This window comes from Pelodiscus sinensis, chromosome 8, assembly GCF_052426305.1.
Source record: "Pelodiscus sinensis isolate ZL-2025 chromosome 8, ASM5242630v1, whole genome shotgun sequence".
In the NCBI taxonomy this organism is placed as follows: domain Eukaryota; kingdom Metazoa; phylum Chordata; order Testudines; family Trionychidae; genus Pelodiscus; species Pelodiscus sinensis.
In genome coordinates, this window is record NC_143059.1 from 42,967,119 (window position 1) to 42,994,652 (window position 27,534).

A 27,534-nucleotide genomic window follows, 5' to 3' on the forward strand; every position below is an offset into this window, starting at 1 on the left:
ATAAAAATACCAATTTTATCATTTTATGTTCTTAGTAGAAAAATATGAAAAAGGAGACTTTTTAAAGGTACATCTTATTAGGTCTTACACTTTGGTTATATATGTGCTGTTTTATGCTTTTGCACTGTTCAAATGTAAAATAGAACCATATCACAAATGCATTTCAAAATGTGTTCGGATTTTAAATCTATTCCAGAGAAACTTTACTAGAAGAAGAAGGGAAAAACCTTTATTCTAAAACATCTTCACCTATTATTTCTAAACATTTTAGAAATAGCAGTGACAGAAAATAGAATATTCAGGAGTGAATAAGCACCCCCTCCCAAACAACAATTCACAGCAACCTCTTAAGAAAAACAAAGATCAAAAGGTTTTGTTTTTGTGTTTTTTGTTTTTAAAAAGCCAAAGGTATCATCAGGACTGAAAAATGCTGAAATTCTGTCCAAGTTCCATCACCTGGCAAAGGTAACACATTTTAAACACTTCCTTATGCCACTGTACAAAGCTAATCCTTGGTGTGTGTGTGTGGGTTATTTTTTTTTTTTTTTTTTTGCCAAACTATGGTGGAAAGGTCATTGTGTGTATATATATTGCTACTGGGAAAAAAATTAAAATTGCCCAGATTGTGTGTGTGTGTGTGTGTGTGTGTGTGTGTGCGCGTGCGTGTGCGCGTGCATATGTTACATATAATTTTTTTTAGCATGTATATGTTTGTCTGTCTGTGAGTCCATTTGTTCAAGAACTTCTCCTAAGTGGTAAGAGGTATGGTCACCAAATTTGATATGCAGCTTCCTTTTCAACTTACTTAAAGCGTGGTCAGCGTCCAGTTGTGCCAGGACACCCAGAAGCCTAAGGAAAAGGACATTTCCCCCCATAATATACAAAGGGAAGGGTTGCTGTTCCAAGGGATGCTAAATATGAGAGTGGTCACTGGGGCCAGTGAGCACAGAGGAGAGCAGTCTTGCAGAGTGACCACTGGGGGTAGCCATACCAAGAAGGGAGCATCCAGCAAGGCTGGCACTCTGCCATCTTGCCTGCCAGCACACCAGTAAGTAGCCCTCTGCCCCAAACTCTTCGCCCCCAGCCATTGACCGCTGTCTTGGAGGGGAGAGAGAACAGGTCCCTCATGGCTGGGTGGGATGTGACTGGGGTGGAGGAAGAACAGGTCCTTGGCTTCCAGCGTCCTGCACCTCTTCATATATATCCCCAAGGCCCTGCCCTGAAGGACCCAGACAATACTGAGTATGACTTCTAGTAGTTAATAGTTTAAAAGTGCTGCCCATTTGAATTTCTTTCCACTGTACTTTGAGGGCTGCAACTATTCACTAAAATCATCTGATAGCACTTTCTTGGCCTTAATATAAGAAAGCTAGATGGAATGTGCCACAATATTCCATAAAAATATTTTAAAATCTAGTTTGTGCAAACAAACTGCTGAAAATACTAGATAAAGCACAATGAAATTATACATTAATACAGAGATAAAGTGGAACTGAACAAGCACTTCCTTGCTTTACAGAAGCCAGCTGCTCCTGCTCTCTTTCTCCAGGCCTAACTCCCATTGCTCTTAGAGCTGCATAAGGAGTGCAGGATCATACTGAGTACTGCTTGCAGACTATTTCTGTTACTATGATTGATACAAGCAGTGTAACACACTGGCACTTGTAGGACAATCATTTAAATATTAAACAATGTTTGTGACTGTCTCATTCACACTGTGGCCTTGATCCCCTTCTGATGCTGTTTCTGTAGAAAAGGGTGGAAATGTTATTCCAAAAATCCTAAAAGATTGTGTTTCCATATTACACTTGCCAAACAGTTCTCTCAAGTGAAGTGCAGAGTGCCATGCTCTTGGGGAACAGTACATAAAAGAGGAATTGCACTTAGTTGAAAACAGTGCTGTGGGTTCTGTGGTTTTTATGCCACTAACCATGGGTAGTGAAGAGTAAGAAGTTACATATGGTATCATGACTCAGATAACGGGACATCTTTCTCCTGAAACTACGGCTCCTATTCAGTATAAATCACTAGTCATATGGCTGTTACTATGGTAGAAAGCCATCTTCCAGTTGTCCATTGTTCTGATGAAAAATAAAATATGACAAACTAACGTTTGTGTCGACTTTTCACCAGATGAATACAGTTGTGAATCAGGCCACCCATTCTTTTTATTGAACATATAGTTCATTGCAGTATGGTTTGTGGTAATACCTTTTGGATGGTCAATGAATCAGTCACTTCCAAAGTATCAGAAGTCAAGTACAAAAAGAAGTTAGACTGGTTCTTTAGACAACATGCTTATGTGTAACCTGCACCAGAGCAACAGAGTAAGTTACTCCTTTTCTTAAATAGAATTCAGCATATTGACCTGAAACTGGACTTTCAGTTATGTGAAAATGACAAAACTGGTGTTTAATTTTGGGGCTATATTATATTCACAACAGGGTCGGACCCAGGTAGGCGCTTCCATTTTTTGTGAAAACTCAAATGTTTCAGTGGAAAACTTAGACAAAAATGAAATTTGTTTTAATGAAAAACAAGGTGAAGTAGGAAAATGGGAGGGCATTTTCTGACAATCTCTAGTCTAGATGGTGAAATGCTCAGGAATTTTTTTGCTACACTGAAGTGTCTGTGTTCCCTGATTAGTATCTTTACTAGTATAGCTTTTTTAACTACTTCATACGAATTGTTAGTTCACTGCAAACACTGTGAAAAAAACCCTGTTGAATCTGAGGCCTGGTGTATATTAGGAAATTAGGTCAGTATTGTTATGTCAGTCCAAGGTGTGAAAAATCCGGATCTATGAGCAATGCAGTTAAATCGTTCTCAATGCCTGTGTCCACAGCATTCTGCCAGCAACCTGGCCCTTCTTCTCAGGAATGTGGATTACATTGCAGTTTTTAAACTGGCTCCCCACACAGACCAGCTCCGCCTGCCACCCCATGCTATTGCCTCTACCACAATCTGGAAATGGCTGTTTTAGGGGGATGACATTTAACTACAACTTTGCTTTAGCAACTCATGAAATTAAATCCTTGCTGCTTTGTTCTCTTTTGGCAAAGTAACCACAAATGTGACTGCCAGCCAGATTGTTTTTTGCATACTCCAAGTATATATTCCACCTCCTGAGTTGTTGTCAACAAATATTTTTATTGTAAAATTGTGGGAGAATGAAAATTCAAGTGGGAGGTGAAAAGCCAATTATATTCAGAAGTTATGTCTGGTAAAATTGGATCATTGACTGAGACCTTTACAGAACATCCATGCTGTGCTTATTGGAAAATAAATATGTTTCCATTAGGTTCAAAGAACACCTGTAGAAAAAACAACTTTTGAAATTCTCATTGGGATTCTATCTGAATCTCCAGGCATGGTAAATACCTTTGAAAATTTGTCTCAAGGTTTATTAAGGGCAACAAAGGTCTAATGTAAAAACTATTCATCCCAGAAGAGTTGTTTACTGGCACTGGGCATCTTGGTGCTGCCCCGAGAATAATTATCTTTGCATGTTCAAGAGCACTGAATTCATTACAACATAACATAAGACTTTAATTTAGATGTAACTCTATTTTCAAATATATTATTCTTTGTAGGAAATTGAGGGATACGTGAAGTGCCAAGATTGGGAATGTGGTAAATAGGGAGATTTCCAATGCTTTAAGGTTCAGGATCAGGAGACTGGCAAAGAGTAGTGATGCCATCGTAACAGATTGCCTAGCACCTTAATGCCAAGATCATCATCCTTTTTCCCACTTTGCTGCAATTTTTTTACATATAACCTTTTAAAGTCATTTTTTTCCACTTATCTATCACTGTTAAACTTTCAAAATAGTTTAAAAAGAACAAATTATTTGTTTTGTTAAAATTTATGCTACAAATAGTAAACAGGAGTATTGCTGCTATTTTGGCCATTGGGTTATCCTCAGGCTATGGAAGAAATGACTGCTGTTTAGCTTATGAACGAAAATGTGTGTGTTTCTATCACGGACTGAGAGACGCTCCAGAGCTGAAAAAGCTAGTTTAATTTTTGATGTCTCATTTTTATTTTAGAAATAACTTTTAAAAAATATTTGTGACAACTCAGTTGATGCAGCAAGGTTGGGCAACGCTGGGAAAAATGTCAATTTTTCATAATTAAACTTTAAATAACTGCAGAAAAGTCTTTATTCTGTAACAACATGGTTGTATACATGGTGACAAAGTGACCATTCAACATTTGGGGATTGTATCAATAAGGTCTGATTTTCCTGCGTCCTTTCTCTCACTGGTATGATTGCTGAGATACTCAAGCCAGGACGTTTATAATAATTTCCTGCATAACTGGTGAAATTAGAGTTTCCAATTATTGAATAAAGATTGTCTTTTCACCCAAATGTTTTCACGTTTCACAGCAAAGTAGGAAAAGCCCTGGTGTGTGCTTTATTTAATTTCACGCCTACAATGGACTCTATGCTTCAGCATGGCTCAACTCAAAAAGCCCATTTTGACATGCTCCCCATGTTATGGGGATGCAACTTGCTTTGGTGAAATAACAATGTCTGTGTGTGTGGTGGACCTGATTCTACACTCGCAGCCCATGTCTATAATACTAGGAAGTGGTGTGATTTCCAGCTTATGTATGTATTCTTGTGCTAGTGTTCAGCAAGCTAGGGGGCACTAAAATAGTGTAGCCATGGTAGTGTGGGCAGTAACAGTCATGGCACATAGCACAGCCACCCCAAGTATAAACCAATCTGAGCTCCCTGAGGTAATATTTGGGGCACTTAGTCCATGATGCTATTGCCTGTGCTAGCACAGCTACACTACAATTTTTAGTTCTTAGCTCAGCTGAGAAGCAGTGTGAGTTAGGGTATGTAAGCAAGGATTCACTACTTAGTTTGTAGTGTAGCAGTAGTCTCATTTTGCGCTGGCATAGATGACTGCAAAAGGTACAGGGTTACATAGCGTGTCCATAAGGGTATGTCTACACTACCCTCCTAGTTTGAACTAGGAGGGTAATGTACGCATACCGCACTTGCAAATGAAGCCCGGGATTTGAATTTCCCGGGCTTCATTTGCATAAGCGGGGCTCCGCCATTTTTAAATCCCCGCTCGTTCGAACCCTGTGCCGCGCGGCTACACGTGGCACGAACTAGGTAGTTCGAACTAGGCTTCCTAGTTCGAACTACTGTTACTCCTCATTCCACGAGGAGTAACGGTAGTTTGAACTAGGAAGCCTAGTTCGAACTACCTAGTTCGTGCCGCGTGTAGCCGCGCGGCACAGGTTTCGAACGAGCGGGGATTTAAAAATGGCGGAGCCCCGCTTATGCAAATGAAGCCCGGGAAATTCAAATCCCGGGCTTCATTTGCAAGTGCGGTATGCCTACATTACCCCGCTAGTTCGAACTAGCGAGGTAGTGTAGACATACCCAAAGTTTGTTGAGATCTGGTAGCTCCACCTCTGCACATAGTTGATAGGAAGTGCAGAGACAGTTCAGTTCTCCAAAGTAAATACTGCAGTGTCTTTCACCAGCAATTTACAGGCAGATTTAAAGAGTCTGTATTTAACCACTCTCAGGTTTTGCTCATTTGTTTCCTTCAAATTTAAATTACCAAGGGATTAATTGTATTTGATAGTGTTTCAAAGTGCGTTTCTTTTTTAAAAACATTCTTTTTATGTCAAAGTTTTATGAAGTTAAGAACATAGCCCCAGGAAACAATTGCACAAAATACATAAGCCAGAACAAGCCCCAAAGTGAATTGAATAGAAATAACAATATAAGCCACAATCACAAGAAATTAGTTAAACCTTTCCCCAGAAGAAGTTTTGTAAGTAAAAACAAGAATAATGATTTTAAATTTTCTTTGTAAGTTTGAGAAAGTGTATGTGACCACAAAATGGTGAAATTGAGGGGGAAAAAAAGTCAATGGAGCTATGCCAGATTCTACCAGCTGAAGATCTGGCACACATTTAAATAATTTGCTATGAATAATAATATTATCTGGATCAAGTCATTAGAGGCAGTGGCCACATTCAATACCAATTCATTTCAATGCATATGCACCTGTCTGATGTAGTTAAAAGTCTTCTCACATGTAAGTTCAAAGAAGTATTCATAGTCATTGTAAAGCAACTAATATTTCTGTTCCTGTAGATTCTGTTTCTGATTTCAGAAGAGAAACAGAAGAAAATAACATCAATGGGTGGTGACATCAGATACAGCTATTGGCTGGCAGTCTGAATGTAAACTCACATGTAGATAGTCAAGCTGAAAAAATACTAACTTGCATCATGGATAAGACTAGAACTCCAAGTCTGTTCCCCCAAAGGAAAAAACAGAAAGGGATGCATCCTGCAGTTTCTCTCAGCAGTTGCAAAGTAAAGTTCAATGAATTAGTCATTTTTATTATGGAGAGGAAAATGGGGGTTACTAGAAGGACATTCTTGACGCAGCTGGCAAGAAGAAAAGGTTTCAGGGTAGAAAATGAGTTAAGGTAGGAAAATCTTTATGTGAGCAGAAATCATATGTCGTGATGATGCTTAAAAACTTGCGGATTACCTTAAATAACTAAATAAGATATACTGACAGCTAACCTTAGTATGTGCTGTAGTTAAGGTATTTCCTATGACAAAGCTTATGGAGTTACACAGGAGTACTCCAGTTCTGTAGTAATCTGGTAAAATTGTCAAGTTTTTCTGTAGTATCTTTAATCTGTACTGCAAAAATGATGATAAATGCATTTGTTCAAGTGACTGCGCTTAACATTTTTATGTATTTGATTTATATTTTTTATTATATTTAGTATTATTATTTAATATTTAGAAGATAAATTCATGTTACCTTAAGGAAAAAAAGGCCTAAGAGACAATAGGCCACATACAGACATAGGCAAATATTCTTGTCTTTGACCTCCAAGATCCGTGGTTCAAATTTGTCTTAATGTGTCATGCTTAATAAATTTGGACTTCTCAATGGATTTCTCCCCTATGAAAAATCAAATAAATTTAGGATATCATCCTACAAGTGTTACTCATGAGACTTATTCTTACTCATTTGTATAGTTTCATTGTCATCAATGAAACTGACATTCAGTGAGTGCTGATGTTGAGTTATGCTGATTTACACTAACTAGTGATTTGCTATTTCATGTTTTAGCCAATGAATTCCAGTTATCGTTTGGAATGAATTTAAATGTATTCCTATGTCTGAAAAGGAAGATACTGATATGCCTCTGCAGAAACTGCAAAAGTTTGGCAGGGAAATATTTCTCTTCAGTAGTTCTGGTATTCCATTAAGTAATTCTTCCTACTTGACCTGTCCTACTGAGCAACACTTGGGAAACATTAGATATTGGCACATGATTTGGGACAATTTCCATCTCTGTGTAGAAAGGCCCAGTGCTAGAGAAGCAGGGATGTTGCATCTGAACATTAAGGTGTATGGTCATTGCCAAATTTATGTAGGGGGTTTCACATAGCATCTTTTCCTCTTGCACTGTGCCTGTTTTTAGTTAGTGCAATCAGCCTCTCAATTTCATGAACATTTAAGTTAAAGAAAACTTATTGTTGTTGGTGTTTGAATGAAATGTCTGTAAAACAGAATAAGTATGGAAGAATAAGTCTGGGGTTTCCCTATTCCAGCTCCCAAATATCCCTTGTGACACCCAGTCTTGCAAACATTTCTGACCTTGTAACTTTGAAAGGCAGAATCAGAAAAGAAGAAAACCTGTGGATGTAAACAGTTGTTACAAAACAAGATACACGCAGGTATGGTGTGGAATTATGCAGTTAATGTCTGATCCAAAACCCACTGAAGTGAATAAAAAAACTTACTTTCATTTAAAAGGATCAGGACTGTTTTTGGCAGCTGAGACAGAGATATTTTTTTCTCAGAGTTTCAGACTTTCTGAGAGGACACCCATGGAACTCCTGTGGATGATAGGAGAGGGATCACATGCTGATTACCTGTTGTGTTCCCTCCCTCTGGGGCATCTGGTTTTGGCTACTGTCAGCAGACAGGATACTGGGCTATATGGACCTTTGGTCTGACCCAGTATGGCCAATCTTATGCTCTTATGACACAGCTTTTGTCAGGAATAGGTTAGTGTGATTAAATTCAGTCTAGCTGCAACTGGAAAAACAGAACTATAACTGTTGATTTTTGTTGTTGTCAAGAATGCTAGAGGAAACTCTAAATTTGTTACATTTTCTGCCAAGAATCAAGCACAGCTGTAGAGGTACAAGAGGAAACTGGTGCACAGCAACTAAACTGCTGCTGTGAGTATAATGATGGCAGAGTTCCCAGATCTGCAGCTTGATATAAATACATTAAATATGAATATTTTATATAAAGTGAAATAAACCACAGGAAGCAGAAGTTCTGTGTCTCTAACTGAATTTTTGTACACAAGTAAAAACATAAGTTTTAATTAAAGTAGCACCTAACGAGTTTATATAATAAAAACAATATTGCCCACGCCCCAATAGACTCACCTAGGTTTGTCATAGGCAACTTTTCTGATGCTGTGCTCTTCAAGCTGTGTGATGTGACAAAAAGGGATTTTCTTCCACCATGGAATCTTTTAATTACTCTTTCAAAACACAGCACCCTGTACAATTAATGCATCGAAATAATAACAGTATTTAGAGGGTGGAAATGCAGGCTTTATGCACAGGACCAGCCCACTGAACTTCATGAAGTCAATGGCTTACTGATGTGAATAAGGGCCATAAGACTTGAATCATATTTAAGGTTGTGGCATGCTAATCTCCAAAAAAATTTTTATGGAATCTTGCTCTGTGCTGAAACATATGATGTCTTGAGTTGGAAGTGTGCACTCTCTACCCTTGTTTGAGAAATAAATGAAGCTAGTACTTGTGTAAAGGTGCCTGCCTGTCTGAACTGGAGAGAATCATGTTTTATTTTTCCATTGTCTTAACAATTTCAGATTTCAGTCTACAGCTTTGCAGTGTACTAACCTGTCAAGTGATTATATTTCAGTGGAGCTTTAGAGTGGTTGCCCTTACAATTTTCTACTAGTTTATAGATATTTCCTCTACATAATAAAGAATCCTAGCAGGCCTGGTAGAGAGCCCTTATGTGTTTAGGGTATATATAGCATGTAAAGCAATTTTTTCCTAAGCAACTAGAGATCATATTTTGGTCCTTCTCCAAGGCATTCCTACACTTTTCCCTGTTCATCCTGTTCAAAGGGAACAGTTCATCCCAACCAGACTTTCTCAGTTTACCTGATGACAACCAGAGGTGACACATGAAGGGACCCATGGGGAAGAGGGGCAATGGACTAGCAGCTGGTGAGCAGGACTGTCCCATCCTGTGGATGGTTTGTGCAGTTGCCCATGGCTCCACACTTTGGCCCAGGGAACTAGTGGGTCTTGGCACCAGCATCAGGGGTTGACCTTTCCATCCCACACTTACTGGCTCTGCTTCCCCAACTGCTCGCTGAGTTACTCTGCCTTCCCCCGCTGGTGAAGTTGGAGAGCAGTATCACCCCTTTTCCCTAGCTTCTGTCCCAATGACAACCTGGGGGATAAGTAGAGGGTCTAGTGCAGACTGCAGGGGTTGGGGACAATCCCTAGCCTGCTCTGCTCCCTTGGCTCCTCACCGCATTGCTTGGAGGAGGAGATTGAATTGCTCCCACAGTCACTGGCAGTAGGAAGCAGAATGATGTGGCTGGGAAAGGGGAGTAGACTGGGACCAGGTTCCTCCATTTCCCCACTCCCAGTGAGTGTGAGGGGGAGTGACCCCTGCTGCCAGTATCAGGCCAGTGCTAGTTCCTTGGGTCACACCGCTTGGGGGAGGAGGATTGGGGCTTGAAGTGCAATAGGGCAGAGAGGGAGAGGGGGCAGAGCAGGGACAGGACTGGGAGGAGGGGTGGAGTGGGGATGAGGTGGGGGTATGAAGAGGTGAGGACCTCCCTTGAGCTAGGAATGGTGCAGGGAAGAGTTACATGGGGAATAGTAACCTGAACGCTGTTGCTGTTGTGTTCCTTCCTTTATAGTATCCTCAATATTGGATAGTGACAAGCATGCAGGGTTAGTTGAGGAACATCATATCCCAAATCTCCAATGTCTTATTGAGTTTTAGACAATTTGTATGGTCAAGCCTTTTTTATTAGTCGTACCCATTATTACTGTCTCCCAGGATATTCAAGAAGATGTGAAAATACTTGTACTGATGTTTATGAGAGATGGGAACTTCAACAAAAGAGGAAATATCAGGAAACAGCTGGGGACTGGGAGGAGGGCAAGAGAGAGAATGATTTAAGCAAAAACCAGGGACCTAAGAAGACAAGTGCCTGACTCCATCATTCAATTTCTTCTTGCTCTCTTTACCTTCACTTTTGCTTGTTCTTCATTTTGATTGTGAGTTTTGCAGGGTTAGTCATGAAATAGCTGATGTCAAAGTGCTTAGCATGCTGCTACTGGTGCTACACAGATAATCAGAGTTGGTTATCTGGTTGGATAAGCATGGGATCAACAGGAAAGTATGCTGCCGAGAGTGACTTCTTCCCTGCTCTGACCCTACCCACCTTCAGCAGTGTTTTTTTTTTAGGACAGCAGGCTTTAGATGACAGGTATATAGACTGTAAGTAGTATTATAGCTGTGTCAGTCTCAGGATTTGAGATACACTCTGAATACCTTTCCCAAACCTGAAGAAAGGTCTGGATAACCTGTCTCAATGATAGAAAATGGTCCAGTAAAAGATATTACCTGACCCACAGTGTATAATAGCTAAAGGAACTGCTTCTGTATCTTCATATGTATTGCTGGAGAGGCAAAGGAGAAACAGAAGGTCATCAAGCATAGGCAGTGTGACATAACTGGAGAAAATCCAACTTAGTGGGGACTGTCATCTTGCCCTGCATCTGTGGGTGCCTTCTATGCTTTTGCTGTAGTTTCCACATTGGCTGCTCACAAACAGGCTTTCAATATGCAAGCCACACCTTGAGTGTATGTGCTGTCAGCCACACACGGGCTTTCACCAGCCTTGGATGTACTGCAAGTGACCCCAACATCCTCCCAGTCCTGGATCTTCCTTCAGAAGTGCATGTCCTATACTGTCCAGTCTTCTCTTGGACAGTACAAGTACATTAAGTCTGTTATTCATTTAAGGGAATAACATGCCAGTTAACTTAAAAACAGACTGTATTTGATAAAGTAGTAAAACAAGTTTATTAACTGCAAAGAAAGATTTTATATGAGTACAAGTAATGAGACAGAAAAATAAAGATTAAAATGCATATTAGTACATAAACATAAGAAACTAAATTAGTTGCAAAGCAAACTTTTTCACCTCATGCTCCAACAAAATACTGAGCAAACTCTCAGATTGGGATCCCTGCTCCAGGGTTCAACACCTGTTTCCCTTTGCCTTCTCGGGTACAAAAATGAGATGGGCAGAGGGCAAGAGACAGGTATCATGGGTGTTTGCCTCTGCTTTTTATAGTTCTGGATCCCCCTTGGAAAAACATTTCCAACAGAGAACCAAGAGTAAAAGAGTCTGTGTGGAAGGATGTTCTTTGTTGGCATTTCTTCACTTGTTTGAGCTCTCTTTCTGCTGAAGGGAAACAAATTTATAAATTTTCAAATGATATATTAGAAGGAATGCTTTGTACTAAGATGATTATGATAGTGTGCAAATATAGTGGTGCATATTGTCAGAAAACCATTTGTTGATGAGAATGACTGAGTGGCCCATCTGCTAGATTTTGCATCACATTTTAACAAGTTTATTCAGAGCTTCTGTGATCTACTTAACAATTTGTACAACCTTGATTGAATATATTATGTACTAGCTATTTATGCTAAATTATCTTTTCAATCTTATATTTGGTTGTGACACTGAGTGGCTGTGTCTACACTGGCAAGTTATTCCGGAAAATCAGCCGCTTTTCCGGAAAAAACTTGCCAGCTGTCTACACTGGCCGCTTGAATTTCCGGAAAAGCTCTGACGATCTAATGTAAAATCATCAGTGCTTTTCCGGAAAAACTATTCTGTTCCCGTTCGGGCAAAAGTCTTTTTCCGGAAAACTGTTCCGGAAAAGGGCCAGTGTAGACAGCACAGTAGTGTTTTCCGCAAAAAAGCCCCGATCGCGAAAATGACGATTGGGGCTTTTTTGTGGAAAAGTGCGTCTAGATTGGCCATGGACGCTTTTCCGGAAAATCATGCCAGTGTAGACATAGCCAGTATGTTTCCCAGAACTGAAGAAGAGCCCTGTGTAACTTGAAAGCTTACCTTGTTCATCAAGAAAGTGGGTCCAATAAAAGACATTGCCTCATCCAGATAAAAAGTTTTTCATCTAAAATACAAAGCAATTAATAAACCAAATATATTTGTTTTGGCAAATACTAATAGTCAAATATAATGAAAGCTGAGAATATAGACATTGAAAATCCATTCTTATTTTTTGTAAGCAACTAATCAAGTTGTAAGAATTTGATAAGCTGTGAAGATATATAAATAGTTTCTTTTCAAAGGTCAGGAATAACAAGCTGTACAAGCATTTGCCATCTGGGTGTTTTACTTATAAAAGTCTTAATGCTCTTCTAAAGTTGGAAAAAAACCTTTCCAACATAGCTTTAAAGTAGGGAGCATTCAGAATTAAGGCAATTTGCTGACCTCAGAGAAGCAAATATGTAAATCCAGCATATAAATAGTTCTATATAAGTTAAATGCACCTTCTCCTTGCAATTGTTTTGAGTTATATGTAGCAGTTTGGAATTCAAATGATTATAGTAAAAAAAGTTTAGATAAGATGTTTCCTGAGTTTCAAAAGCATCAGTTGGAAAGTGTGTTTTGAACTTCCCATGAATCTTGTTGGATTCAGCAACTGAACTAATTTAATTTTTCTCTATACTTTTTAAAATTGTACCAATAACTGCCAATATCCTTGAATAAGGGACACTTATATGTCACTTGGCTTTCTCTTGCTCTTTTTTTCCTGAGGTTCATGTGCAACTAGTGCCGACACCTCTAAAACTTGGCAAACGTATGTTGCCTTTAATGACTTAGCTCTGTCTTACAAATCTCCTTAACACAAAATCTATTATCTTACATCTTGATTTGAAGAATATCAAATTTCACTTCTGTTAATTCAAATACATCATTGTAAAAACAAAACAGAAACAAAGTGAAAATCATGGAGCATGGTCAGAAAACCCTGGCTGAGGAAGAAGACTGAGCATGGCAGTCTGGTAGATTTTTTGCACCATGTAACGCGGGAGCCCGTCCTGCTCCCCGCTGTGAATCTGTTTGCCCCCTTTTTGACGTTCCCTTCACCACTTGTGCTCCTCCGTTCCCCTCCTCCTCGTGTTGTGTGCCGCTCCTCCAGTGCCCTGTGCCTCCTTCCTCCTGTGTTCTCCTCTCCTTTCCTCCTCCGCTCTTTCTCCCGCCTCCGCTCTCTCCCCCTTGTCCGCTCCCTCCTCCTTCACTCGCTCTCCGACTCCCTCCTCTCCTCCTCGCTCCTCCGGGCTCTCCCCCCCTTCCTTCTGCCCCTTTCCCCTTTTGAATCCCCCGCCGGCGTCCGGCCCGGGTGACGCAACGCGCCACGTCACCAGGCTCCGCCCCTGCCGTGCGTGCGCGCGCCCGGCGACGTCAGCCGTCACGTCGCCGGGGCTCCGCCCCCGCCCTACGCTGCTGTCCGGGCGTAGCCCCGCCTCCGCCGCGCCGCCCGTTATCCGGGCCGCGGCCAGGGAACAGGCCCCGCAGTGCCGCCGCGCTCCCTGGGTGGCGCCCAGGAGGGACAGCGCGACTGCGGGCTGAGTGCGGGGCGGGCCGCCGGACGGGGTGTGGGGGAGGCGCGCCCCGTCACACACCTCCCCCTCCAGGTTTGCCCGCTCCTCCCCTCGTGTCTCTGGGGTCTCCTCGGGTATCCTGGAGAAAAAGTCTGCGTTCCCGTGGTCTTTCCCTGCCCGGTGGCTCACTTTGAACCGGTAGGGCTGCAGCGCCAGGTACCACCTCTGGATGCGGGGATTGGCGTCTTTCATAGCCTGGAGCCACCGGAGGGGTGCGTGGTCGGTCACCACCGTGAACGTACTGCCTAGGAGATAGTACCGTAACATGTCAACAGCCCACTTCACCGCCAAAGCCTCTTTTTCTATCGTTGAATACTGCTGCTCCCGCGGGAGTAGCTTGCGGCTAACATATACTATAGGATGTTCTTCCTCTCCTTCCCCCTGGGATAATACCGCACCGAGCCCGCGCTCGGAGGCGTCCGTCTGCAAAATGAATGGGCGGGAAAAGTCAGGCTGCGCCAGTACGGGGGCTTGAGTTAGCCTCTGCTTTAGAGTCTCAAAGGCCTGGGCGCACCCGGGGTCCCATCGCACCCTCTTAGGGGCCGCGTTCCTGGTTAGGTCCGTCAATGGGGCCGCCACGGACGCGAAGTCGGGCACAAAACGTCTGTAATAACTGGCGAGCCCCAAAAACTGCCGGACCTGGCGCTTCGTGCTCGGGGGGGGGGATAATTTCGCAATGCCTCCATCTTCCCGATTTGGGGCCGTATCTGTCCTCCCCCCACCGTGTACCCCAAGTACGACACCTCCCGCTGGCCAAACTGACACTTCGCGGGGTTAGCGGTGAGCCCGGCTTCCTGAAGGGAGGATAACACCGCCTCTATTTGCCGCAGGTGCTCGGTCCAAGTTGCGCTGAAGATGACTATATCGTCGATATAGGCCGCTGCGTATGCCCCGTGAGGCCGGAGCACTTGGTCCATTAGCCTCTGGAACGTGGCAGCGGCGCCATGGAGGCCGAAGGGCATTCGTTTGAATTGGTACAGGCCGAACGGCGTGGAGAATGCGGTTTTCTCGCGGGCCTCCTCCGTCAGTGGGATTTGCCAGTACCCTTTCGATAGGTCGATCGTGGACAAGTATCGGGCATTCCCCAGCCGCTCCAACAACTCATCTATCCTCGGCATTGGGTAGGCATCGAACACAGACACCGCGTTGACCTTCCTGAAATCAATGCAGAATCGGGTGGTGCCATCCTTCTTAGGGACCAGTACGATGGGACTTCTCCACGCGCTGCGGGATTCTTCGATCACCTCCCACCGCAGCATCTTGTCCACTTCGTCACGTACCGTCCCCCACAGTTTCCTGGGCAGTGGCCTGACCGGCTCCCTCACGGGGCGACCGGGTGTGGTCACGATGGGGTGCTGGACCAGGTCGGTCCGTCCTGGCGTCTCTGTCAGGACCTGAGAGAACCTCCCCAAGGTTTCTTGTAGTCCCCTGCTCTGCCCTGGTGTGAGGCCTAGGCCCAGGTGGGGCCGTGCGGCCACCTCGCCTTCCCTCGGTCCTGAGCCCCACCCCGCCAGGGCCTCCCGGGCCCGCCATGCTTTAAGCAGGTTGACGTGATAAATGTTGGTTGTCTTCCGTTTCCCGGGCATCCTAATCTCATAGTTCACGTCCCCGACTCTCCTGATCACCTCGAAGGGGCCCTGCCAACTAGCTAACAGTTTTGAGGATTGTTCGGGCAACAGGAGGAGAACCCTATCCCCGGGCTGAAAGGTGCGCAACCGGGCATTCTGGTTATAGTAGCGGGCCTGCTTCCCCTGCGCCTCCTCCAGGTTGCGTTTGGCGAACTCGCCTACCCGACGTAGCCTTTCTCTGAGCCTCAGGACGTACTGTACTGTCCCTTGTACTCGGGTCTCCTGCGCCTCCCAGGCCTCTCTCACTATATCCAGGATCCCCCTGGGCTGCCTACCATACAGGAGCTCGAACGGGGAGAACCCTGTGGAGGCTTGGGGTACTTCCCTTATTGCGAACAGGAGTGCCGGCAGGGCTCGGTCCCACTCTTTAGGTTCCTCTTCCACGAATTTCCGGAGCATTCCCTTGAGTGTCCGATTGAACCGCTCCACGAGCCCGTCGGTTTGCGGGTGGTAGACCGATGTCCTCAAGGTCTTTACCCTCAGCAGGCGGCACAGTTCCCTCATGAGCGCCGAGGTAAAGTTCGTCCCTTGGTCGGTGAGGATTTCTCCTGGTATGCCTACTCGTGAGAAGATCTTAATCAGTTCGTTCGCGAGCGTGGGGGCGGTAGCGTTCCGAAGGGGTACGGCCTCGGGGTAGCGGGTTGCGTAGTCCACTACCACGAGGATATACTGGTACCGGTTCTTCGTCCGCTCCAAGGGTCCTACCAGGTCCATGGCGATCCTCTGGAATGGGACATCTATCACCGGCATTGCCACGAGCGGGGCCTTGGTTACCCTCCCTGGTCCCATTCTCTGGCATTCCGGGCAAGATTCGCAAAAGTCTTTAGCCGCCCGGTATATGCCAGGCCAATAGAACCGCTGCAGTAGGCGCTGCACCGTCTTCTCATACCCTAGGTGCCCGCCCCAGGGGTTGCTGTGGGCCAGGTCCAACAGCCGCCTGTGATGTAGCTTTGGTACGACCAGCTGCGTGATCACCTCCCCGTCCTCTCGTCCCTCCGTGATCCTGTATAGGCGGTTGTCTTGGATCTCGAAGCGTGGGTAGCCCCTTTCTCCCTCTGCCCCGGTGGTTGCGTTCTCCCATGCTTGCTGCAGGAGGGGGTCCTCCCTCTGTTCCCGGACGAAGTCGGGGGACCACTCACCCTCTATGTCGGTCGGGTCCTCCCCGGCCCTAGTTCCCGGCTCCCTCGTTGGGGCCTCTGTATCCTCCCCGGCCAAGGCGGCTTGATCTCCCTGCCACTCCCGGAGGGCCTGCCCGAACCCGCTCCAGTCTCTTCCAAGGAGCACGGGATATATTAGTCCCGGTACAAGGGCGACGTAGGCCCTCCCTTCCGAGCCCCCATCCTTCAAGCGCACCCAGACAGTGGGGTATGGCTCGACGCGTCCGTGTATGCATTGGACGAACACGGGGGGCCCCCGGGGCTCCCTGGGGGAGACTAGGTCGGCCCGGACCAGGGTCTGGCCGCAACCTGAGTCCACGAGGGCGGTGACTACCTGGCCCTCTACCTCCACCTGACGTAATATCCTTCCCGCGGGTTGGGGCCCCGACCTGCTCTGCCCTGTCATTACCTGCGTGAAGGAGCAGTCCATCAGCGGGCAGTCCCGCTTGAAGTGTCCCTCTTGGCCGCATTGGTAGCACGCTCCCCCGGGACCCCGTGCCGGGGGTGGGTTGATCTTCCGCTCTTCCTGGGCAGCTGGGCGGGGAATTGGCTCCTCCCTCACAGGGCGGCTCCACACCGGCGCTAGGCGTCTGCCACTGCGGCCGGGGCTGGGGGGGGCACCCGGTCCCCTTGTCTCCCCTTGCCGGGGCGGGGGTCTGGTCTCCCTTGCTGCCCCGCTGGAGTGTTCCCCTCGGGACCCGGGTCCTTCCCGGCCCCCCTCGGCCGACATATAGTCCTCCATTAGGGTTACCGCGTCGGCCAGAGACGTAGGGTGGTGCCGTCTCACCCACCGCTGCCCCTCGCCCGGAAGGATGTGTATAAACTGCTCCAGGACCACCGTCTCCGCTACCTGGGGTCCTGACCGCTGCTCGGGTTCTAACCAGCGCCAACACGCCTCCCTGAGCCGTTGTGCCATGGCTCGCGGGCGGGCCCCCGGGGTGTATTTTTCTTGCCGGAACCGCTGTCTATAGGTCTCGGGGGTGACCCCTAGCTGGTCCAGGACTGCCTCTTTCACTTTGTAATAATGTAGGGCATCTCGTGGATCTAGACTCCGATAGGCCAGCTGAGCTGGGCCGGTAAGGTACGGAGCTAGTAGCGTAGCCCAATGTTGTTCTGGCCACCGGGCGGCTGTGGCTACTCTTTCAAAGGTGACCAGAAAGGCCTCGGGATCGTCGGCAGGGCCCATTTTAGTCAATCTTACGGGGAGCTGGGCTAGGGCCCCACCCTCCGCCCCTTCCCCCACGACCGCTGGGGCTGGCCCCCGGCCCGCATTTTCCCACTGCCTCACCCAGTGGTCCTGTTGCGTCCGGAACTGCTCCGTCACGTCACGTAGTAGTTGGGCCTGCTGCTCCCGGTGTTGCGTGGCCAACTGCTGGAGGAGGGCCGTCTGCTGTTGTTGCTGCTGGTGTTGATTGTCCGTCAGCCATTTGAACACGTCGGCCGCGTCCATGGCTCCTCGTTACGCTCAGTCGCGGTTCTACTCGGCTGTGCGTCCTGTTACACCGTAACCTCCTCCACCCGTGGTTTTTTTTTTTTTTTTTTTTTTTTTTTTTTTTTTTTGGTGAGTTGTTTGGGGTTGTGCGCTTTTATCTAGAGTTCAGTGCCCACATTCTCCACCACGTGTAACGCGGGAGCCCGTCCTGCTCCCCGCCGTGAATCTGTTTGCCCCCTTTTTGACGTTCCCCTCACCACTTGTGCTCCTCCGTTCCCCTCCTCCTCGTGTTGTGTGCCGCTCCTCCAGTGCCCTGTGCCTCCTTCCTCCTGTGTTCTCCTCTCCTCTCCTCCTCCGCTCTTTCTCCCGCCTCCGCTCTCTCCCCCTTGTCCGCTCCTTCCTCCTTCACTCGCTCTCCGACTCCCTCCTCTCCTCCTCGCTCCTCCGGGCTCTCCCCCCCTTCCTTCTGCCCCTTTCCCCTTTTGAATTCCCCGCCGGCGTCCGGCCCGGGTGACGCAACGCGCCACGTCACCAGGCTCCGCCCCTGCCGTGCGTGCGCGCGCCCGGCGACGTCAGCCGTCACGTCGCCGGGGCTCCGCCCCCGCCCTACGCTGCTGTCCGGGCGTAGCCCCGCCTCCGCCGCGCCGCCCGTTATCCGGGCCGCGGCCAGGGAACAGGCCCCGCAGTGCCGCCGCGCTCCCTGGGTGGCGCCCAGGAGGGACAGCGCGACTGCGGGCTGAGTGCGGGGCGGGCCGCCGGACGGGGTGTGGGGGAGGCGCGCCCCGTCACACACCACATATTTGAAGAATTCAATCAGACCTTCTCTGCTCTGCTTAACAGGTTGATTGTTACTAATATCAGGAAAAGCAGCCAAGCATTCTATTTCACTACCATTCTTGGTCACATAATACAGCACAATCAAAAGCTGGGACTTTCTGGCAATATCTGAAGTTTTCTCAAGCAAACTAGCAAGAAAAGTTTGTACCGCTAGCTCTGTTGTATCATGAATGATTCAGCTGTACACTTGCATGCCTTAGCTACTTTTTTCTGATGTGCAGCCAGCCAGGAAATCAGCTGCCTGAAGATTCATATTGCCTAGGCAACATGATGCAACTTAAAGTACTGCGTGCCCTGCTAGCACAACAAAAAGACAGCCAAACGTGAACAGATTGATTACATGCAGGGCTTTTGTATGCTTCTAGCATAAAACATTTCGTTGTGAATTCTGGGGCATACAATACATGTATTGCATATATACATATATGGCATTGCACTGACTCCTGGACCTTGATTTTTACTCTGTAGAGCTCTGTCAGGGCACATCTACACAGCAGGGCTAAACTCGAAATAAGCAACCAATTTGAGCTATGCTAATTGCCCAGCTTATTTTGACTTTCGGCTCTGTCTATGCAGCAGTTACTTCAAGAAGGAGCGTTCTTTCCCCAACTTCCCTTATGTCTCATACAATGAGGGTTACAAGAGTTGGAGTAAGCAGTTCTCCAGCTCAACATTATTTTGACATTGTCAAAATAACTGCTTGTGTGTAGACATAGACTATGTTATTTCAGAATAATGTCAGTTATTCCAAAATAACGTTGCTGTGTAGACAAAGACTCAGTGCCATGTTCTGGTGAAGAAATATTCTCCTGAGCTGTGGAAAGAGAGAAAATGCCAAATTTCCACATGCTGTAGGGAATAGCCACTTAGCTGGCTCACCTCCACTCACGGGAACAGAAGAGACAATTGAGTACTCTGTTAACATCTATGCATTATATTTTGATGGGAACTTATGATAGTTCCTTATGTGATGAAAAAATTGGCATCTCCTTCATGCTCAGAACCATAGACAGAACTACAGTTGACTAAGCACTGTTATGTTTTTAAAAGTTAATTACAGTGTTATCTGGCATGCTTGGGGATTAGGACGTTCCGGTTATCTAAAAATTCAGGTTATCTGAATGTCCCCATCAACCTAGGAAAAAACAATGGACAATAATAGTAAAACTCAGGCTTTTAATATTGGTAGTTTTGTAATGTGATGCAGTGGGTCTCACATTTCTATTTTGAGTTGAAGATGATTAGTACTTCTTAAATAAAAAATTATGCCAATCATGGTAAACCAAGCCAGGCCTGTGCACCTGAAGATGTGACAGTATTGTGCTTGTGGCCAATGCCAGTTAACAGAGTACAGGATAACAAAGGTTTCACTGTATAAGATTTTTTGTCTTTTTGTTGCCTTACATGCAGTAAAAACATAACTGTGTAAGGATAGTGATAGAGATATAGCCGTGTTAGTCTGGGGTAGCTGAAGCAAAATGCAGGACAATGTAGCACTTTAAAGACTAACAAGATGGTTTATTAGATGATGAGCTTTCGTGGGCCAGACCCACTTAAAGTGAGTCTTAAAGTGGGTCTGGCCCACGAAAGCTCATCATCTAATAAACCATCTTGTTAGTCTTTAAAGTGCTACATTGTCCTGCATTTTGCTTCTGTGTAAGGATAGAATGGCTGAATAGAACATAAAATCTCTAGAAGCTGAGGTGTATAGTCATTCTTCATACAATGTCTAATAATTCTTTATCACATATTTCAGGTACGGAAAGTAAAATGTTATTGTATTGTCTTTTCTGGTCCCACATTTCTATGACAATCTAAAAATAACTATCATATGGTATATTAGTGATATATTGTACAATCTGCAGAGCAGTTGTAGCCATGTCAGTGCCAGGATATTAGAGACAAGATAAGGTGAGGTAATATAGTATATTGAACGAACTTCTGTTTGGTTCAGAAAAGCTTTCAAGCTACACAGGTTAACTTATCTCTCTCACCAACAGAAGTTGGTCTAATAAAAGATATTACCTCACTCACCTTGTCTCTCTTACATTAAGCTGTCAGTTTTAAGATAAACTAAACCTAGATAGGTTTAAGAAACTACAGCTTGAACCTCTCTTGTCTGGCACTCTTGGGACCTGACAGGTGCCAAACCAGAGAGTTTTCAGAACCACAGGAGGTCAATAGTGTCTAGCAGCATTACCAACACTTCCTCTGCCAACTGGGCTCTTAGAAAACAATTAGATTTTAAATTAGAGCTAAATAACAGCACAGAACACTGAGAGCCAGGACTGGTGGCTGTAAACAAACTTATGAGACTGTGGGAAACTTGGCCATATCCGTGATAAGTGGATATTAGGCTAATTAAAATCATGCCAGACCACAGATTATGCTGGACTAGAGACTTTCAACCTATAATATATTAACAACCAGGAAGTGGCCTTCTGACAAGATTGATAATTCATAAGATTGCTGTCATATACACAATTGCTAATGTCCTTTAAGTACCTTATTTAGGTACAGAAGATATAATTTTATAAAAAAATATTAGCAACTGTGGAACTTTAAGAGGATGTTATTACAAAGTTCTCATTCTTTAACCTGGAATTTTATTTTTCCCAGGGCTGGCAGGTAACATAAAACAGCTCTTCATTATAACATTGGTTGTGTAATATCTTTCAAGTGGCAAAAAATAAATGTAACAGAAGAGCGTCTCACAGAAGGTAAATGATGCTGAAAGGACCAAAGTGCTGCATTTATAAAAGATGCCATGCTAATTTTTTCTTAAGCTAGGTTCATTGAATGGAAAACATATATTGTGATATGAAAACATGACACATTTCCTGCTTCCTGACATATGATACATATGACAATTTTCAGGGAGTGTATATCAAGACTGAAATAGCAGCACTGTAGCTATCTAGAATTGGATTCAAAAAAATAAAACTTCATCTTAATTTTTCCTCTTTATAGTGATTCTGTCACTCACATTGTGGCAGAGAACAATTCTTATGCTGAAGTTCTGGAATGGCTGAGAGGACACAAGATGAGGGACAGCTCAAGGTTCAAACTCCTTGATATCTCTTGGTTCACGGCTTGCATGGAAGCTGGAAAACCAGTGGATTCAGAGAAAAAATACCAACTTATTGTAAGTTAGATATTTCAGTATGAGTGCAGGCTGTTTGACAATAAGCTTAAAAGTTAGACTAATCAGGCAACTTTCACTGTGCTTTGGTGTAAAGTTGATGTTGTAGAGCATTTTCATTTAAATATATGAATGTCTATTTTAAATGCTTTCTTGAAAAAATACATAAATTAAAAGGAAAATCCTTTTAGAGATAGTAATCTGATATATCCTTTCAGAGATAGTAATCTGAGAGTAGTGATTTGATATATTAGTATTGAAATAATATTAATAATTAATATAAATTTGGTGACATTAAAAGAAAACCTTACTTCACTCAAGCATTTATCTTGGCTATATGTGTTAAGTACCTCAGACAGCATGGTAAATGTAACTAAGCTGGGTGATACATATCCCATTTTAATGACTCCTGGAATATTTCCCATTTTCAGCATAATATACAAATGTTAAAATCTGTATTGTTTCAAGTTGATTTTCATGCCCTGAGAGTCTATGAAGGGACTGGCAATGTAATCTCTGTGTAAAAGGGTAGTCATTGTTCCTTACTATTATTACAGATTTGTTACGTGTGAGGAAAAACGTGGTAGTGGAACTTGGATAATACACTACAATAATACATGTATCACAACAGGATCTGTACTGAAGACGATACTATAGTATCCCCTATTATGTGATCCTTAATGTTGTGAAAAGTAACATAAGTAAACCACTCTTAGAACTGCATTGTAGATGATGAGGTAATACTGCAGTTTGGGTTTCAGATTATATAGTGTTATTCTGTAGTACCACTTCAGGCTGCACTCTGTGAAACTACCCCTACAAGCTATGCACTCTAGATGGTTGCTTAGTACCACTGTAAGATTTGCAGCAGTAAACACTCAGATCTCAGTGGTTCAGAGTGAAATTAGCAATCCACATTACTCAAAAGAGCCACAGTAGTGTGAATTCATTGTTTCATGTACTGTACTGCTATAAACAATATCACAGAGGAAAAATTTGTGCACCCCCCACCCCCCAAAAATGACTGACCAAGTATTATTACAACATAGTCAAAAAAATCTGTCAGCAGAGCTAGTGGCCTGATCCAGATCCCTTTGAAATCAATAAGATATCAATTGACTTCAAAGGTCTTGGATTAGATAACTGTAGAACCATTGTAGAGCTATATTAAAGAAAATGATGGACAGTGGGACCACTACAAAGATCTGCAGTGTATAGCTTAATAATATAGGGTATGTCTACACTACCCCGCTAGTTCGAACTAGCGGGGTAATGTATGCATACCGAACGTGCAAATGAAGCCCGGGATTTGAATTTCCCGGGCTTCATTTGCATAAGCCGGCCGGCGCCATTTTTAAATGCCGGCTTGTTCGAACCCCGTGCTGCGCGGCTACACGCGGCACGGGATAGATAGTTCGAATTAGCAAGCCATTCCGAACTATTTGTACGCCTAGTTCGAACTATCTAGCCCGTGCCGCGTGTAGCCGCGCGGCACGGGGTTCGAACAAGCCGGCATTTAACAATGGCGCCGGCCGGCTTATGCAAATGAAGCCCGGGAAATTCAAATCCCGGGCTTCATTTGCACGTTCGGTATGCATACATTACCCCGCTAGTTCGAACTAGCGGGGTAGTGTAGACATACCCATATATAGTATCTAAAAATGAACCAGCAATGTCTGTCTTATTTTTCTTCTTCTTGATTATTAAAATATGAAGAATGATCTATTTATTAAACACTCCTGAAATATTGTGGTTCCTGGGTCACTTTCCAATGCCAGACTCCAAAATCTGATATAGAATCTAGACTCTGATGAGATTTAAGATGTTTAGTAAGATTTTAAAAAATGAGTGCACCAGATGGCACTATTGCTCTCAGGCTCAGAATAATACCGTAGCATGTATTTATATGTTCAATACTCCTTTGCCACTGAGCCTGAAGAAGGGAGAATGTAAAATACATTTATACTGTTCAGAAATAAAAACAAAATCCCGTATAATTAAAACATTATGCAATCTCTCAGAGAGGCTGGTCACAAAGATATGAATTCTGGATTACTTTCAAACTTAACTTAACTGAAATTTTCCCAAAAACTTAGCCTTCAAATTTGGTTGAGAATTTAACTGAGAGATACAGTTTTAAATCAAAAGCTCTCTTATTCACTTTCATTTTTTAATTTTGGCAATTTCTAAATCTCCACAGCTTCAGATTTTCAAGAAAATATGCTTATATGAGCTGTGATTTTTAAGGGCATTCAAATATACCTGGGAATACTTGTGCAAGAGGGCTTATCCCTGAGCGGGAGCATCAGAGTATTTGTGCAAGAAGCACTGATTTTGTACATTACAACATCAGTGTTCTTGCGCAAATACTCGTGGCCAGTGTAGACAGGCGTCAAGATTTTGCGCACAAGCACCTGCTTTTGCACAAAATTTTGCCAATGTAGACACAGCCCAGGTAATAAATTAAATAAAACCTCTTTAAAATACTGTTTTCTCTGGTTGTGAATACCTTATAAGGTACTCTGATACTTTCTGAAGTGACGGATACAATAGAAAAACCAGAACTAAGCTGATCGGAGCTCTCAGCTTTCCATACAGTAATAATTAGCATTTGTGGCTGCAAGTTGCAGTCACATTTTCTAGGCTCTTCTGTTGGACTGATTAAGCCTTATCTGAAAAGGAAAAATAAAAATATTTCTCAGTTTTGTAAACTACTTATTAGGCCTTCTGCTGCATCTACAGTAAAGAAATCCTCAATGCACCCCACATGATCATCCTGTTTAAATAAGTTTTGTTGACAAAGGCATCAATGAGGTTCTCAGGTTAGCCTTCTCAGATGTTCTAATGCAAGTGGGGGGTCCTCAAATGTTGGGATGTAGTGTTGTTTTCTGGCTAATGTCAATAAAACACATAAGATAGTGAGGAAGCTTTAAAGACAAAGAGGATAAGAAGAAAAATAAGACTGTCATGAGGCATAGTAAATGGAACGGAAGAAATATTTCATGTGCTGCTGACAGACAGCATCCCCCAAAACAAAAGGAAACCTGAAAACTAGCCTGAGGAGCCAATCCCAATCTTCCCCTCTTCCCTCCCACTCATACAGCTCTGGAAGTAAGCAGAGCTTGTTAGTATGAGTTTTCCATCTCGATCTGTGCAGCCTGGATCAACATAGCTAATAAAAATGTGTCAGGCTGACCTTGCTGCTGAATTATCTGGCCTGCCATAAGGTCAACAATATCTGTAACTTCTGATTATTTGGGGGGGAATTTAGTCGTTAGTTGGCAAAGTTTCAGCACTTATTTGCAGTAACTTAATTTGAGAGATTTAGCTTGGACTGTGGTAGACTTCATGGTGTACTGCAGTCCTGTAAAGATGGAGAGCAGTAAAGTGGTTATAAAAGGATTAACTGGGATACTCAAAGTATTATGGGTTGGAGTCATGCACCACTCTTCCTTTATTTCCAGTTTAGTTAATGTCTGTCTTCACCCCCTCTGTTGCAATATAGTTGAATAAAGCAACAGATTCCTGGGCTGCTATCCTCTGCACTGAGCATTCCCTTTACTAAAGAAAGGTACGAGCATATCCTCACAAATAACACAAAAGTATCCATGGTTAAGCTAAGCCACACCTATCATGGACGCTACTCAGAAATTAGGGTAAATTTAGAGATGATTTAATATTTAAGAAGCTCCCTTGCTCTTTGCAGCACATTGTAAATTGCAGCTTTACCCATTACATTTACTCAAGGTTAGCGCTCTCTTATGTCTTTCCTTTTTGAACCAATATTGTAAGATCTCTAACATGGCACTACATTTGCAAAAAACGGTAAAAACTGTTGTGTTGCTGTTTTGAACAGTAAATATGTTGAATCTGAGGAGATCAGCCAGAAGAAATGGAGGATTTTCAAAATCACTATTGAGATTTGGATGTCTGAATCTGATTAAAGTGATTATCTAAATCTCTTAGGTGGATCTGGAAAATTTCAGCCATACTATCCATATTGTATGAAATGTCCAGGCATTGGTGCTGATCAATAACTGACTGCAATGTGTTCAGACTCTAGATAACCCAAGACTTGAAGACAGAAGATAGAAAGTGAAAGACATAATAGAAAGCATCCAACTGAGCATGGTCACTCTTCAGTTTAAATACAGTGACCAGCAGAGCTTAAGGTTGTGTGTCTAGTGGTTATCTTCACTTGAAAGAGACTGAAATGAAATCATTCATGTATAACATATAAAAACTGTTATTGTATTAAATCAATGAACAAGTTGCACTCATTCTACTAGTACATTCTTGCATAAGAGTTGTAAATGTACTCCTTACTCCACAGCACACTCTTACCATTACAGTACAACTTGGCTTATGTTCACACAATACACTGTGTATAAAAATTTGAAATCTTTTTGGGTACATCTACACTTGCCCCCTAGTTCAAACTAGGGAAGCAAATGAAGGTGACCAAAGTTGCTAATGAAGCGCGGGATTTAAATATCCCGTGCTTGATTAGCATAGTAGCGGCCGGTCGCCATTTTGGAAATTGACTAGCCCGATTTAACTTGCCACGTATAGATGCGATACTCTGAGAAAAACCCCTTAACTCGAATTAACTGGTACCCCTCATTGTATAAGTATCTAAATCTCTTAGGTGTGAGAAGTACCAGTCCTTGTAGGAGGAGTACCAGTTAATTCGAGTTAAGGGGTTTTTCTTGGAGTACTGCCTCTATATGCAGCAATTTAAATCGGGCTAGTCAATTTCCAAAATGGCGACTGGCCACAACTCAGTTAATCAAGCGCCGGATAGTTAAATCCCATGCTTCATTAGCAACTTCGGTCGCCTTCATTTGCCTCCCTAGTTCGAACTAGAAGACAAGTGTAGATGTACCCTCTTTCTTTCTCTCGCTCTCTCTCGCTCTCTCTAATATTCTGCTTTACTTTGTGCAGATATTCTGCTTTACTTTGTGTGTCTCTTTGGGCACATCTAGACTACAGGCTTTTGTCAACAGAGGCTTTGTTGACAGATACTGTCAACAAAGCCTCTGTCAAAAAAGAGCATCTAGACTGCATTACACGGATCAAAAAAGCGATCCGCTTTGTTGACAAAAACCATCCAGACTGCTGGATGCTCTATTGACAAAAGAAGGCACCCGGAAGTGCTTCTGGCAGGTCACAGGGGCAGCCTTAGGGTATGTCTAGACTGCATCCCTCTGTTGGCAGAGGGATGCAGATTAGGCAGGTCTACATTGCAAATGAAGTGTGGATTTAAATATCCCATGCTTCATTTGCATTAAAATGGCCACTGCTTTTTGCCCATGCGGCACTTTGTCAGCAAAAAGCGGCAGTCTAGTGGGGGATCTGTTGAGAAAGACAGCCTTTTCGACAAATCTCTTATGCCTCCTCCAAGGAGGTTTACAGGATCTGTCGAAAAAGACTTTCTTTCTCGACAGATCCCCCTCTAGACTGCCGCTTTTTGCTGACAAAATGCCATGTCATCAAAAAGCGGTGGCCATTTTAATGCAAATGAAGCACGGGATATTTA

At 43.9% G+C, this 27,534-nt stretch overlaps 1 protein-coding gene across 2 annotated transcripts in view; it reads left to right on the plus strand.

The window, feature by feature from the left end:
• Positions 1-400: 400 nt before the first annotated feature.
• DNTT (DNA nucleotidylexotransferase) overlaps positions 401-27,534 on the plus strand; it is a 189,770-nt gene continuing 162,636 nt past the window's right edge. The window contains exons 1-2 of one of the 2 annotated variants that reach the window (XM_014581825.4): positions 401-465; positions 21,824-21,998. In XM_014581825.4, coding sequence (XP_014437311.3) covers positions 428-465; positions 21,824-21,998 — 213 coding nt within the window. In that variant the 5' untranslated portion in view covers positions 401-427. Of the gene's footprint in view, positions 466-6,167; positions 6,475-21,823; positions 21,999-27,534 lie in introns of those variants that run through there. The other variant, XM_025179755.3, reaches the window with a different exon arrangement.